Source organism: Ambystoma mexicanum, chromosome 4q (genome assembly GCF_040938575.1).
Source record: "Ambystoma mexicanum isolate Mex_15411 chromosome 4q, UKY_AmexF1_1, whole genome shotgun sequence".
NCBI classification, from domain to species: domain Eukaryota; kingdom Metazoa; phylum Chordata; class Amphibia; order Caudata; family Ambystomatidae; genus Ambystoma; species Ambystoma mexicanum.
The window spans coordinates 888,499,790-888,513,124 of record NC_090928.1 but is presented as its reverse complement, the minus strand read 5'-3'; the positions used below and the strand labels follow the sequence as shown (position 1 = coordinate 888,513,124).

At 45.5% G+C, this 13,335-nt stretch overlaps 1 protein-coding gene across 1 annotated transcript in view; it reads left to right on the top strand.

Annotated features, from left to right (window-relative positions):
* The window catches only part of SLC3A1 (solute carrier family 3 member 1), a 191,380-nt gene that overhangs the window by 158,978 nt on the left and 19,067 nt on the right, over positions 1-13,335 (top strand). The window contains exon 8 of the mRNA XM_069608455.1: positions 9,071-9,253. Within this exon, the coding sequence (XP_069464556.1) occupies positions 9,071-9,253 (183 nt within the window). The remainder of the gene's footprint in view (positions 1-9,070; positions 9,254-13,335) is intronic.

Genomic DNA, 13,335 nt, shown 5'->3' with positions numbered 1-13,335 from the left:
AGTGAAAATATTATCCGTGATATGCTGCTTCTCCTCAGAATGCGGACGTTACGCGCTGAGCCTGGGAAATTTGCATGGCAATGACACATGATTAACTTCGCAGTACATATCATCTGCACGTTCGTAGACTAGTCCTGTTGTAGCTGCAGAACATCTGCTCCCGTGCTCATGGTGGCACAAAGCACATATGGGTTCCACCAACACCTCCCACTATAGTTGGAAATGTGGCACGGCTCTAGAAGCCGGCTCTCTGTTTGGCTGCAGTGGGGGGAAAGCCCATATACTCCTGCACATTTTGCAGCATGGCTCCTAGTAGAAGATTTCAAATGTGCTAGGAGGTAGGCTGACAAACAACAGCAGCCAAGGGCCCTGTACCCTGGAACGATAGAGTTGTAGAACAATAAATCAGGGACAGCAACATCGCAAGAAGCAGAACCTCAGTGTGAATGTTGGTGTAAGGTTTCAGTTGGTGCGATTCTGATGCAGCGCTTCCGCGATTGCTTCGTCATTTAGGCAATATGCCTCCAAAATGCCTTCAGTAGCTGTGGTGAGAAGTGATGCTTCCATGCAATACATGAGCTTCTTTCACCTTTTAGTAGTTGGCCGTCCGTGTAGTGTCTGATGCACATTGTGTGCATTAGCATGCACAGTAGGATTCCATTTACCAATGTGCAACAGCACTCAAGAAGCCGCCATTTTCTGGCATGACTGAAGGATACCTGTCCTGAACTGCCCAGCACAGGACGTCCCATGAGGGGTCTTGCAAAGTACCTTGTTATTACAGACCTGCCAGAGGGGCAGCAGTGCAAAATCTCAACTTTTCCAAAACAAATGAAAAGGGAGGGCAGGTGACTGTTGCGTGACCTCTTCGGATGATTTCCACTCCCTGTCCAATGCTTTGGAAGCAAATTAGACACATTGGGCCTCATTACGAGGTAGGAGGTAGCCATGGTGCTAATAGCACCATGGCTACCTCCTTACCGCATTTGGGTCCGGGTTCTCGAAATAGGGACTTACTGGGTAATTCCAACCTTGGAGGACCTGGTAAGTCCCCATTCCGAGAACCATTCCCCTTTCCAATTCGAGCCCCCATAGGGCTCAATGGGAATGGGGATGGAGCTAATAGCGGGCCCATTATTAGCTCCCTGGTGCCTTAGCGGCTCCCGCTAAGGGACCTCGGAATAGGGCGGTAAGGGTTTCCCGGCACCGGTCTCCTTACCGGTGCCCGTTAACGCTTATCGCCCACCTCGTAATGAGGCCCATTGCATATGAACACCACTGAATTACTGTCCTACATTATTGCTGCAAAACATGCAACAAATCACTTGACTGCATCAAAAAAGACCATACATTTGCCCCAAACTGGACATTTAATGGTTATGATATGATATGGTATTGATTACGCGCCTATACACAAGTGTTGCAAGGAATGACAAGGCAAGGGAGGAGGAACAAAGGGAAGACAGACAATGATTTTACAAGGAAAGGTGTAATTCAGATCGCGCAAGTGCATGGGAAGGGGGAAAGGGAAAAGTGTGTGGGGAAGGGAGAGGGGAAAGTGCAGTACATGGGATAGTAGGATAATGAAACAGACATAAGTGCTGGCTGGTAGGGGGACTGTAGGGATACAGGAAACAGTCCCCATGTGCAGGGGTTGCCAGGGAGGCAGTGCAGGTGTGCAACTGGCGGGGCCTGGGCCCCAAGATCAGAAAGGGTGGCCAGGTGACCGGTTCAGTTTCAGCCAGGAATTCAGCAAGGGAGAGGGGGAGAGAAAGCAGAAGCAAAGAGGAAGGTTTTGAGGTGCTTCTGGAACTGGAGATGGTTCTCCTCAAGTTTCAGGGAGGTAGGAAGGCTGTTCCAGAGTTGATAAATAAACTTACAAAAGTGCACAACACATAATGCAACTTAAGGTTTCATGTTTTCATGTTCACAACTCCACTACACATGACCTTAAATCATGTGGCAATCCAATGTCTATCACCTGCTAATAAGTGTAGTGCCAAAGAAATGGTGCAAAATCGTGAAATGCCGTAACCTAAATTGGAGCTGTAGTCTTCTCAAGGCTTTGTACCCCATATAGATCAACTCTGACCAGCTCCAGGCTGCCTGCTTCAGGTGCCAGATAATTCATCCTCAGCTTGAGCATTGATCTCTTCGCCTTTCAACCACACAGATTATTAGAATGATTAAATATGCACTCCCAGCACCTCCAGAAGACCAAGCATTTGAGCTACTCCCACACTACCAGACTTCTGGAAACTTGCTGCCTTGCCTATGCTTGCAACTCCACAGACAGGAAGGACATTGTGGAAGCTCAGAAAACGCATGTTGAACTTTAGGCTTTGTTTATACAATCTTCCCAATGAATCTCCATACCATGATCTTTAAACCTTTTTGGGACTTGCAGATCAATTATTAGGCCACAGACCTCTTCATAGGTGACACTTAACTCTAAAACACTTTTGAGGAGGTGGAGAGTTTTTGGAGGGACTGAAGATATCCTGAATAGTGTGCAGGGAGATGGAAAATATGATTCGATGCAACCAAGCGCTACATTGTTCATATGGATCAGAACAGTGCAGTAAAAGATTAAAATGTAGGCAATCAAATATGAAAAAGAAAGATGTTGACATTGTTATTCATTTTACCACAAATTTTCAAATAGTATTTCATGGAAGTGCAGAGAGCCAGGTGAATTTTGGAAGTGGTGAAGCCAACAGGTGATGGGCGTTATATTGCCAATCTATAGATAATTGGCAAGGCCTCGATTCTGGTACCGAGTCCGGTACTTGAATCCTCATTTTCAAAAGTGCAAATAATGATTAGACACAAACGAGTGCTACCAGGATGATTCAAGAACTTCTTTGGAAATTCTATAGAGAAAGTGATGCCAAGACTTCATAGAAATATGTTTGTGATGGGAAGAGGGGATGGCTAGTCTGGTAACTCGGTGGTGTAATCGCCAGCCCAAACGCTTGCAGGTCACAACTTCAAATTCCAGAAGGGCTAATGTAAGCTTTCATTCGTCCAAGGTCAATAAAATGTGTATTATTGAAATGGGTAAAAACAAACACCAATAGGCAAGTGAGCTTTTTGCGAGCACTATTTAAATAGTTATTATTAAAATACCTAAGGTTAATAGCTACAGTACACGTTATAGGCAGGTTTCAGCAGACATGTGAGAACAAGGAGTGACGACAATAAAATTAGCAGGAGAGGATCCTGGAGCTTTTACTAGAGAAAGGGGGTACATTTAAAGAACTGTCTTTTAGTAAGACTAGGTAGGAGCTGCATGTGAAGTAAACATACTGCAATGTTGAAGATATAGCTGATCACCAATTGGGGTCTGCAGTGCTGCAAAAGGTGGAGACATGGGAGGAGTCAATGGTCCAGGCTCTCCATTATTGAGCATTCATTGAAGTTAAAATATAGCTCCAGTCATTGTAGATCCTTCACGGCACACACATATGACAGCCAATCTTTATTAAAAATGATTTAGAAAGGCGGAAAATAACCTACAGACAAAGCTCGCCTTAGATGAGAAAGGGCCTCACTGTATCGGGAGGATAGCTCAGGGGCAACATGCTCGCCTTGGAAGCAAGACCACACAGAGCACCACAGGTTTGATCCCCAGGTCCAGGCTTCGAAACCTCTCGGTTTTAAGCACGTTATAAATAACCTATCGTATCATATCACTGACCCTGAATGGGAATCAGCCTGTAAGCAAACCATATCAATATCTATAAATAGTAGGTTCAGGCTGGTACATTTTAAATACTTGAACATGTTTTATTTTACACTCTGATCTGCCGAATGTACCGCAAAACTGTGCACGATGTAATAATCTGATGGCAGACTTTCTGAATTTGGCATGGTTTGCCCTACCATTTGGATCTTCTGGAAGCAGGTTGTAGATTCTACTAAAAAATGATAGACATTACAGCCGATCTGAAAACCTGGCTGTTAGGTATATTTGATGGACATGGAATGGTAACCTGCCGCTTTCCAAGTCCAGCGCCATTAGTGGCTACATTTTTAGTGGTTAAAACATGGTACAAAGGTCCTGATCCTAGGTTTGAGAATTGGTTGAAAACCCTCACCACATGAGAGGAAAAGGAATCATTTTATGGCTCCCTACAACCGAGTAATAGCAGACCTAAAGATATTGGGACGCCTCTGAGAGAGAATTACTCAGTAAACATACACCCAAGGAACCACAAGAATAGATGGGGGGAGGGTGGTGATATACACGCTGGAAAATATGATGCTATTGCTGTCCAGAAACGTGTCCAGGCTGTGGTTAAATACGGATACAGGTAGATTATAGGGTGGGTATTATTCATAGTAAGAAGGATGCAATAATGATGAAACATAGATAAAGTATATTCTGAGTATTTCTCAATGCTATTGTTTGGTATACATGATTTAATCAAGCCTTTATTTTGCTCTATTCTTCTTAACATGCAGTGGCTTCTGAAAATAAGGACTGTGACCGTTCATATTTGCTATGATTTAAAATGTTAGAAAGAAATCGGCCATCCTTGCACAGGTTGGTGGATTTTGTGCATGACACAAAGATGGGAAAACGCAAGAGGTGATGGCTGGAAGGTTTAGAATTAATCTTAACCTCTGACATTTCTCTGGGCAACCCTCCAGACCATCGTTCTTCACCTGCCAAGCCATTACAGAAAGGGGAAATACCATATGCAAATCAGGCTTGGTCCCACCCCAAAAAGGGCAGTGCGGCCCGAACTGTTAGGTCACATCCTTTCTGCACGAGACCACACGCATCCCCAGACATGTTACGGCCTTGTTGGGCCTCATCAGTGAGCAGTAGCTTGGGTCTCTAGGTCCAGCAGGCACAGGACCCAGGTCTGGGCATATCCGTCCCAATCGGGGTGACTACAGCAAAACACAAGAGGTGTTGACTGGAAGGTTTAGAATTAATCTTAACCTCTGGCCTTGCTCTGGTAAACCCTCCAGACCATCATTCTTCGCCTGCCAAGCCAATAAAGAAGGGGAAAGACCATATCTAAATCAGGCTTGGTCCCACCCCAAATAAGGCATTCCCGCCCAAACTACTAGCTTACATCCCTTCTGCCTGAGACCACAAGCATCCCCAGATATGTTCCGCCCTTGTTGGGCCTCATCAGTGAGGAGTAGCTTGGGTGTCTAGACCCAGCAGGCATGGGCCCACGTCCGGTCATACCTGTCCAACTCGGGGTGAGTACAGCAAAACACAAGAGGAGATGGCTGCAAGGTTTAGAATTAAGCTGGGACATTGTGGTAATGGTCTTTGAGGTTCTAAGTGAAATTAAATAGCCATATGCAGTCACTGTACAGTCCCATGTCAAACTATCTGAAATCTTTCAGCAGCACCAAATAAAACTGTCTGTTATCTGGGATTTTCTGGAGAAGGCGATACAGGCTGATGAGCTCACAAAGGGTCTCTAATTCCTACGCAACAGTGGTAATGCTAAGCCTAGTATAGCCAACTTCCGGACTTTAATGGTGTTGTTTATGAGACATCATTTGCGTCTCTGCTGCTTCTAACAACTCGGCTGAACTCTTTAAAATCTGCAAGGAACTGGCTCATCCTGCCGCAGTCTCTACCTCTCCTGTCCCTTCCCAGGCCCTCTGCACGGCACTGGTTTATCACTTCATCTCTAAAGGTCGGGACATCCTGTCCTCACTCTCTTCCTCTCCCCTCCACCCCCCTACTCCCTGCTCCTCCTCTGGCCCTTCTGCAGCCACCCCCCTCCCTCCTTCTCTGCCTTTCCCCTATTTCCGCAGACAAAGTTTCTAGACAAGTCTGATCTATGAAAGTCTCATCGAAACAGGTTCTCCCCTGTGTCTCCAAAACCATCAAGAACCACATCAACTCCCTGGTTCCTTCCATGGGTGATTTCTGCAATCACTCATTCGCCACTGGAGTCTTGCCATCCCCCCTTAAGCACTCCCTTGTGCACCCTCTTCTTAAGAAACCCTCTGCCGACCCCTCCTGCCTGGCTAACTATGCCCAATCTCCATCACTCCCTTCCTGTGCAAACTCCTGGAGAAACTGGCCATCTCCCAGCTGAATCTCCACACTGAATCTGTTGGTTGTCTTCATGACCATCAGTCTGGCTTCAGAGCTGCCAGAAGCACGGAAACTGCTCTCCTGAACATCCGTGAAGACCTGCTCTCCAACCTCGACTCCAACACCCCTTGCGTCCTCATCCTGCTTGATCTTTCTTCTGCCTTTGATACTGTCAACCATGCCATCCTGCTCAACCATCTCTGTGATAACATGGGTATCACTGGTCAGGCTCTGGCATGGTTGACCTCTTTCCTCTCTGACCGACCATCCCAGGTCCAACTTGGGTCCTTCCTCTCCGCTGTCTTTTACTCTACCTGTGGTGTCCCCAAGGGATCTAACCTCTCTCCCTGGCTTTTTAACCAATACCTGGCACTCCTTGCCCACCGCATCGCCACTCTCTGCCCCAACTTTCAGTGCTAAGCAGATGACACCCAGCTCATTTTCAGGTTACCCTCGGCCTCCTCCTCTCTTTCCCTCATCTCTGACTGTCTGTCTGCTAGCCAAGAGTGGTGTGCCGCTAATGACCTCTACCTTAATGCCAGCAAGACTGAGATTCTCCTCAACGGCACACCTGCTCCCCTCTTTCCTGTAGCTCTCTGGCCGGCCTCTTTTGGCCCTCCTCCTGCTCCCACCTTTGAGGCTAACAACCTTGGGATCATCTTCGACTCCACACTCTCCTTCTCTCCTCACATCTCTGACGTCACACTAAGAAGTCACACTACCAGCTGCACCTCCTCAGAGGTATTCTACATTTCCTCTCCTTCCCCCAGAAGCTCCCTGTCTCCAGAGCTCTGGTTCTCTCTAGGCTGGACTATTGTAACAGCCTTCTAATAAATCTGCCTGCTTCTACTCTCCGCCCTCTGCAACTTATCCAGAACAGGACTGCGAGACTTGTCCTTGGCCTCAAGCCCGGGGATCGTATCTCTCCAGTACTGAAATCTCTGCACTGGCTCCCAGTGGCTGCAAGGATTAAGTTCAAAACCCTCTGCATCGTCTACAAGGCCTTCTGGGGCTTGGGGCCTCAATACCTTCACCTCTCTCTTCCTAAATATCTCCCTTCTCGAGCTCTTCGCTCATCCACCTCCAACTCCCTCAGGATCAGTCCCTTCTCCAAGCAACGAGTTGGTGGTAGATCTCTTTCTTCGGCTGGGGCCTCCCTCTGGAACAGCCTCCCTGCCTCCCTTAAACAACTTGAGGAGAACCATCTCCGGTTCCAGAAGCACCTCAAAACCTTTCTCTTTGCTTCCGCCTTTTCTCCCCCTCTCCTCTGCTGACCTCCTGGATGTTACCGGAACTGCACTGGCGACCTGGACACCCTCTGATCTCGGGCCCAGGTTCCCCCCCGCCAGGGTCACACACCTGAACTGCCCACCTGGCAACTCCTGCACTTGGGGACTGTTTCTCTATCCCTACAGTCCCCCTACCAGCCCTTGAGACCTGATGTATGCACTTACAACTGCACTTTCCACTTGTTGGCCGTTACTTATTATTATCATCTTTCTCATGTACTGCACTGTCCTTGCCCCCTCCCATGCACTTGTGCTATCTGAATGACACCTGGCCTAGTAAGATTGTTGTCTCTGTCTTCCCTCTGTTCACCTTCCCTTGCCTCAGCATGCCTTGAAACACTTGTGTATAGATGCGTTATAAATGCCATATCATATCATGACCACTTTACCTATCTTTCAATGTTCTTATCTACCAAAAATCCACATATGCCCTCTCTTTGGGCTCTCTCGTTTTCTTCCCTTTGTTCATCTGCCATCATTATACCCAAACCGGTACGACTTGTTTCCCTTTTGCCATCATCAAGATCTAGTATGCTTAAGGACAGCGTTCAATGCTGGTCCATTATTATGTCATCCAATCTGCCTCTTGTTTCATTTGTTGGAGATCCTTCAATACTCCCTCTGATCTCGTAACCGCCTCTCTCCCTCATTTGCCTATATAGATCCCTAATCCTTTTCCCTATGGCTTCTGCCTCAGGCTCATCAGCCTATGTCTGTATTCTTGGTGTCGCCGGCAGTTCCCTACGGAGCTGTTTTGACCCTCTCCCTTCTTCCCATCATTCTCGTGCTTCAATTTGTATTTTACATCTATTAACAATGTGATCTACTTTGTCATCTCTTCGACCCTACTCCTTCTCATTTCTTCTTCCCTTCTTCTCATCTCCCTTTTCTCGCCTTCTTCTCACCTTCTTTGCAACCTATGTTCTTTCAATCTCGGTGCTTCTCTTTCTTCACATTTCTTCTCCTCTATTCTCTCTTTCTCTTTTTTCTGTTCATCATGCACCGTCCTTGCCCCCTCCCATGCACTTGTGCGATCTGAATGACACCTGGCCTAGTAGGATCGTTGTCTGTCCTCCCTATGTTCCCCTCCCTTGCCTTGTCGCGCCTTGAAACACTTGTGTATAGGCGCATTATAAATGCCATATCATATAATTTGAAGATCAGTTGTTACTTCTCCATGTCTTTTTAATATCTTGTCTTCAAGTGCCACCCCTTCTTCGACTATGATGCCTCACATGAGGCAGCCAATGTGACTTTCTGAACATATTTTACCACTGTACGACTACCTTTCTAAAATGCAAACATCTTCTCAGAGTTATTATAATTAAATATTAAATGTTTCATGTGGTGATAACTTCAGCTACTTTCTCTGCGTGTCAAACTTTCCGCTCCCCCTAAAAAAATAAAGTTTGAGTGCACCGAGAAAGAAGCCGTACCACACAGATCATTAGGGTTTTACTCTTGGTATTAGAAGTTCTAGTAGTGAAAAGAATACAACGTGTGTGTGTGCGCGTCCGTGCACGTGAACGTGTGTGCGTGCGTACACCCTCGCCCTGGAACTTTTTTTCAAACTTCCAAAATCAAGTGAAAAACGATGGCTTATATATGGAAATAATGTCTTTTACTGTTTTAATATAACAAGTATACCCATTGTTTATTTTATGGGAAAATTGATACTGCAATTTAACATTTTGATTCTTAGGTGGGAAGTCCAAGCAATCCTCGAATAGCGTCTCGTGTTGGAAAAGAATATGTAAACGTTATAAACATGCTCCTGCTAACACTTCCCGGCACCCCAGCTACTTACTACGGTGAAGAACTAGGGATGACAGATTATTCAATGAAGATAGATCAAGGTGGAACCAATTCTGAACTTCATGATCCTGTAAGTACTGACAGTTGTTAAAATAAACATGTATTACAATGAAACGACGGAAACCTCAATAAACTGAGGTAACTGCTGGTGATGAGACGTTGGTCCCAATGAGAGAAAGTCAGGCTGTAAAGCAGTGCATCAGATGTGCAACCATCTTCAAAACCTCCCCAGTGAAACCTCAAAATTAAATGTTTGGATGTTGCTGTTTAAGGTGTTTTTCTGACAAACGGTTTTTCTCCAAAAGTTACATTTCTACTTCAATTGACATCTTTTCATGTATAGATTTATTGTGGATTTTGTATAAGGCGAATTGTTAAACAACAATGCTTTTCAGAGCTCTCAGAGCTCTCGTCATGCAAGGCGGATTACAGAAAGGGAAGAGGGAGGAAACAATAACAGGAAAATATGAGCCTTCAACATGATGAAAACATATGGCCTTACGACTGTGCCCTGAGCAATAATGACCTTTCATGACTACAAAGTAATCACTAGGGAATCAATATTTTCAGGGCTTTTCTGGAAGAAAGGTGGGGAGTTTCCAGTTTTAAATGGGTCGGTGAGTTGTTCCAAAGGGGCAAGGCCCACAACAGTAGCATTTTTCCAATGCATCCTTTACGCTGGAAGGTGATTTGGTTCATTCCTTTGGCGGATGTGAACCAAAGTTCCTTTCTGGTGATAGTGGGTTAGTCTACATTTGATCAGTTCAATTCATCAGGCAGCCCAGAGTATAGTGCAGAGGACTTGAAATGTGAAAACGTTACTGGATTGGAAGCCAGTGGATGGTTTCAAGGGCTAATACAAAGTTATCTGTAGACCATGTATGGCGGGATGATCTAGTCCAAAAGATTCTAAATGTCAGCAGGTCCTTCTGGAGATTCTAGTGTATAGACTATTACAATAGTTGATTTTAGAGAGAACTAAAGCATTTACAATCCAAAAAGGGAGGAATTTTTCTAAAGATGTGGAGCAAGTAATGACATTTTCTAGAAAGCTCCTAAACCTAGGGGCTTAAGGTCAAGTAATTGTCATACAAGAGGCCCTGGTTCTTTGCTGTTTTCACTAGGTTCGGTGGGAGGCCCAGTGGAGAGTGCCAAACAAACAGCACGGTGTGCATGGCGTCGGGCTACAAACCTTTGAGGCGAAGATACTGTTGTTCATTCACTGTAGATTCTTCAGGAGGCAGGTCAAGTGGCTGGACTGTATGATCACCCATGTGGATCTTAAATTGGGAATCATGTATATTGAGGTGAAATATCAAGTCTCGTAATTCTAGGAAGATGGTCAGTCGTTTGTTTGTAGTAAATGTAAAAAGATAGGTGTGAGATGGTGGGACAAAGATCAGCATGATCAAGCAGCACATAAACACCAATGCCACAACTGACAAGAACATTTCTGAGATTTATTTTGGTGGCACTATCAGAAAAAAAGGAGTTGCAACAATTAACTTCTTGGCTTTGGATGTCACCAAATGTGCTTCAGCAAGGCAGTAGGATGTTAGGGTCTACCATTTCAAATGCAGCTGAGGGGTCTACCTGGAAGAGAGCTGCTGTGTGGTTGAACTCTTGTCTATTGAGCAGCTAATCCCTTACGTGCAGAAGGCAGTTTTAGTATTCCTGAAGGGCTTAGAGTGCAACACTCTATTTTGTAGGAAATTGTTTGCTTTCATGACCTTTTGGAGTTCTTGGGTTACCAAATGTCCTAGGAGCGTAGTTTAGCTGTTGGTCTGTAATTGGTACAGTCCCCTTGGTCAAGGTTCAGTTATTTGAGAAGACGAGTGATTGTTCAATATCTTTTTAAGAATAAGCTGTACAGTGGTCGATTTTACAGAGGCATTAACAAAGTTAGAGGATAGGGGAGATGCTATTGGTGAGATTTCAGCTGGCATGTCATGCTAGGAGTTTTTGGAAGTCTTCATTTCTGATGCAACATTATCCCTGCTTCAGTAGCCTTCCAGATTTCTTTTGCAGTTGGTCAGCTGGTGCAAGTGGATCTAGTTTACATGCTTTATGCCCCAGCCACCTGTCAGTTACTGCTAATCTGTTGGTGCTTTCTTGTTTGGTTGCACTTTTTTGGCTACTTAAGCAGCTTTCCAGGGACTCTTCTTTTGCAGTTGGTCAGCAGGTCGATTAAGGTCACATGACTTCTGCACCACCAACCTGCTTAGACCTGCCCTTTCCTTTCTTAATTCTTAGATCACATCATCATCCAAAAGTAGGATCCCGAGGCCCAGAAACCCTGCTATTCAAACATCTAGTAAGCTCCATAAAATGCGTTTCACCCCTCTCACCGAACAGCTCATTTATCACCAGCAGTGCTGCCCACCAGCAACATCATGGACACCATCATCGCACTAACCTCACCCACATCAGCACCTCCTCCATCATCCACCACTACACAAAAATAGATGCTCGCTGATGTTGACTCAGCAAACAACCAGGCAGGTGACATCGCTGACTTCATCACCACACATGACTTGGATGACATCCACCTCCACAAACATATTAGATGTCCTCATCCCCAATGGCTAAGAATGCTACAGAAACTGTATCAACAAGATGAGTGGAGGCCTACCCATCATTCACAACCCAGCAAAAACGTCTGTGAAGGAAGATCTTCACTGTGTTTGTGATATTATGAACCTCACAGCACGAAAGACCCAACACACATGAAAGGTAATATCCTCGACCTCATCATCACCGCCAAGCCTCAATCACAGCTCTCACATCCCACTCTACTGGTCAAACCAAAAGCCAAACCCCCTTTGACATTTGTCACACAACCCCAGTCAAGCACACCCATCGAAAAGAAAAACTACAAACAGCCTTCAGATCATTCTAGAACTTCCCAGTTGAAGCTCTCACGAAAGACCTCAGCAACTGACCATGAATTTGAACTGCTTCTCCAAGAACTCAATACCACCCTCACAAACATCCACTGCAATGCCCCGATAAAGCATTGCACCCACAAGTCTAACCCTTCTATACCCAAGTACACTCAAGAATTCAACCTCACCAAAAGAACCATAAAAAAAAGAATAGATTTGGTGATAATCCCGCAGCACATCCACCCACCCTGCACAAATAACTCTGCACTACACTCAGAAGATGGAACACCACCTCCAAATCATAGTATTACCAGAATACCATTGACAAGGCCAACAATGAAGGCAGAATCCTTTTTAAAACTACCAAGCATTGCCTCAACCCTCATGTCGATCTGCCCGTACTACACTCCATCGAAAAGAAACACTGCTATCAACTCTTTCTTCATCCACAAAACCAGCAGGATCCACCAGCACATAGATACCAATGCGACACCTGACAGTACACCACACATCTCATCTCGCTAAACCACCAATACCTGGATAACTTTCAAGACACTCACCATGGAAATCCTCACTGACACCCTAGAACCCCTCAAGGCCACATTGTATGTGGATGACATCCTTTCTGCTTCCACACTCAGGACCCTTCAGACTGAAGCTCTACTCCCTTACCTGGAAACCATCAACTGCTCACTTGCTCAAGCCACCTTCCCCCTGACCCTCAAGACTGCAAAAATTATCCCGCTACTTAAGAAACCAACACTGAACTCAGACATCAACAATGACTACCCCACCGCCCATCTTTCCTTCCCAAGTAAGATCCTTCAGAACGCGGGAGCCACACAGCTCCTCCAACTCTTCGATGCTAGAATCCTCCTTCAGTCCTACCAATCTGGCTTCAGACCCAGATGATTACAGAAATGGCTACCATCTAGGTAATCGAAAATTCCCTTGACATCCTCGATGGTGGCCATCCTTGCCTCCTGGTTCTCCTCTAATTTTCAGCTGCGTACAACACAGTAGTCCGGCAGACACTCACTGACATTCCACATCGCCATATGAAGATCAGGGAGACTGTCCTCAGCTAGTTCAAAACCTACCTTTCTTACCACCACCAATTTGTCCAAATCAATTCCTGTAGGTCATCAACACTTCCCAACACCTGTGGAACTTCTCAGAAGCCTCCAGACTCCACTCATCATCCACATCCACCAATATGCAGATGACACAATTCTAGCTCCAGATATCCTTCTTCAAAGACATCCAC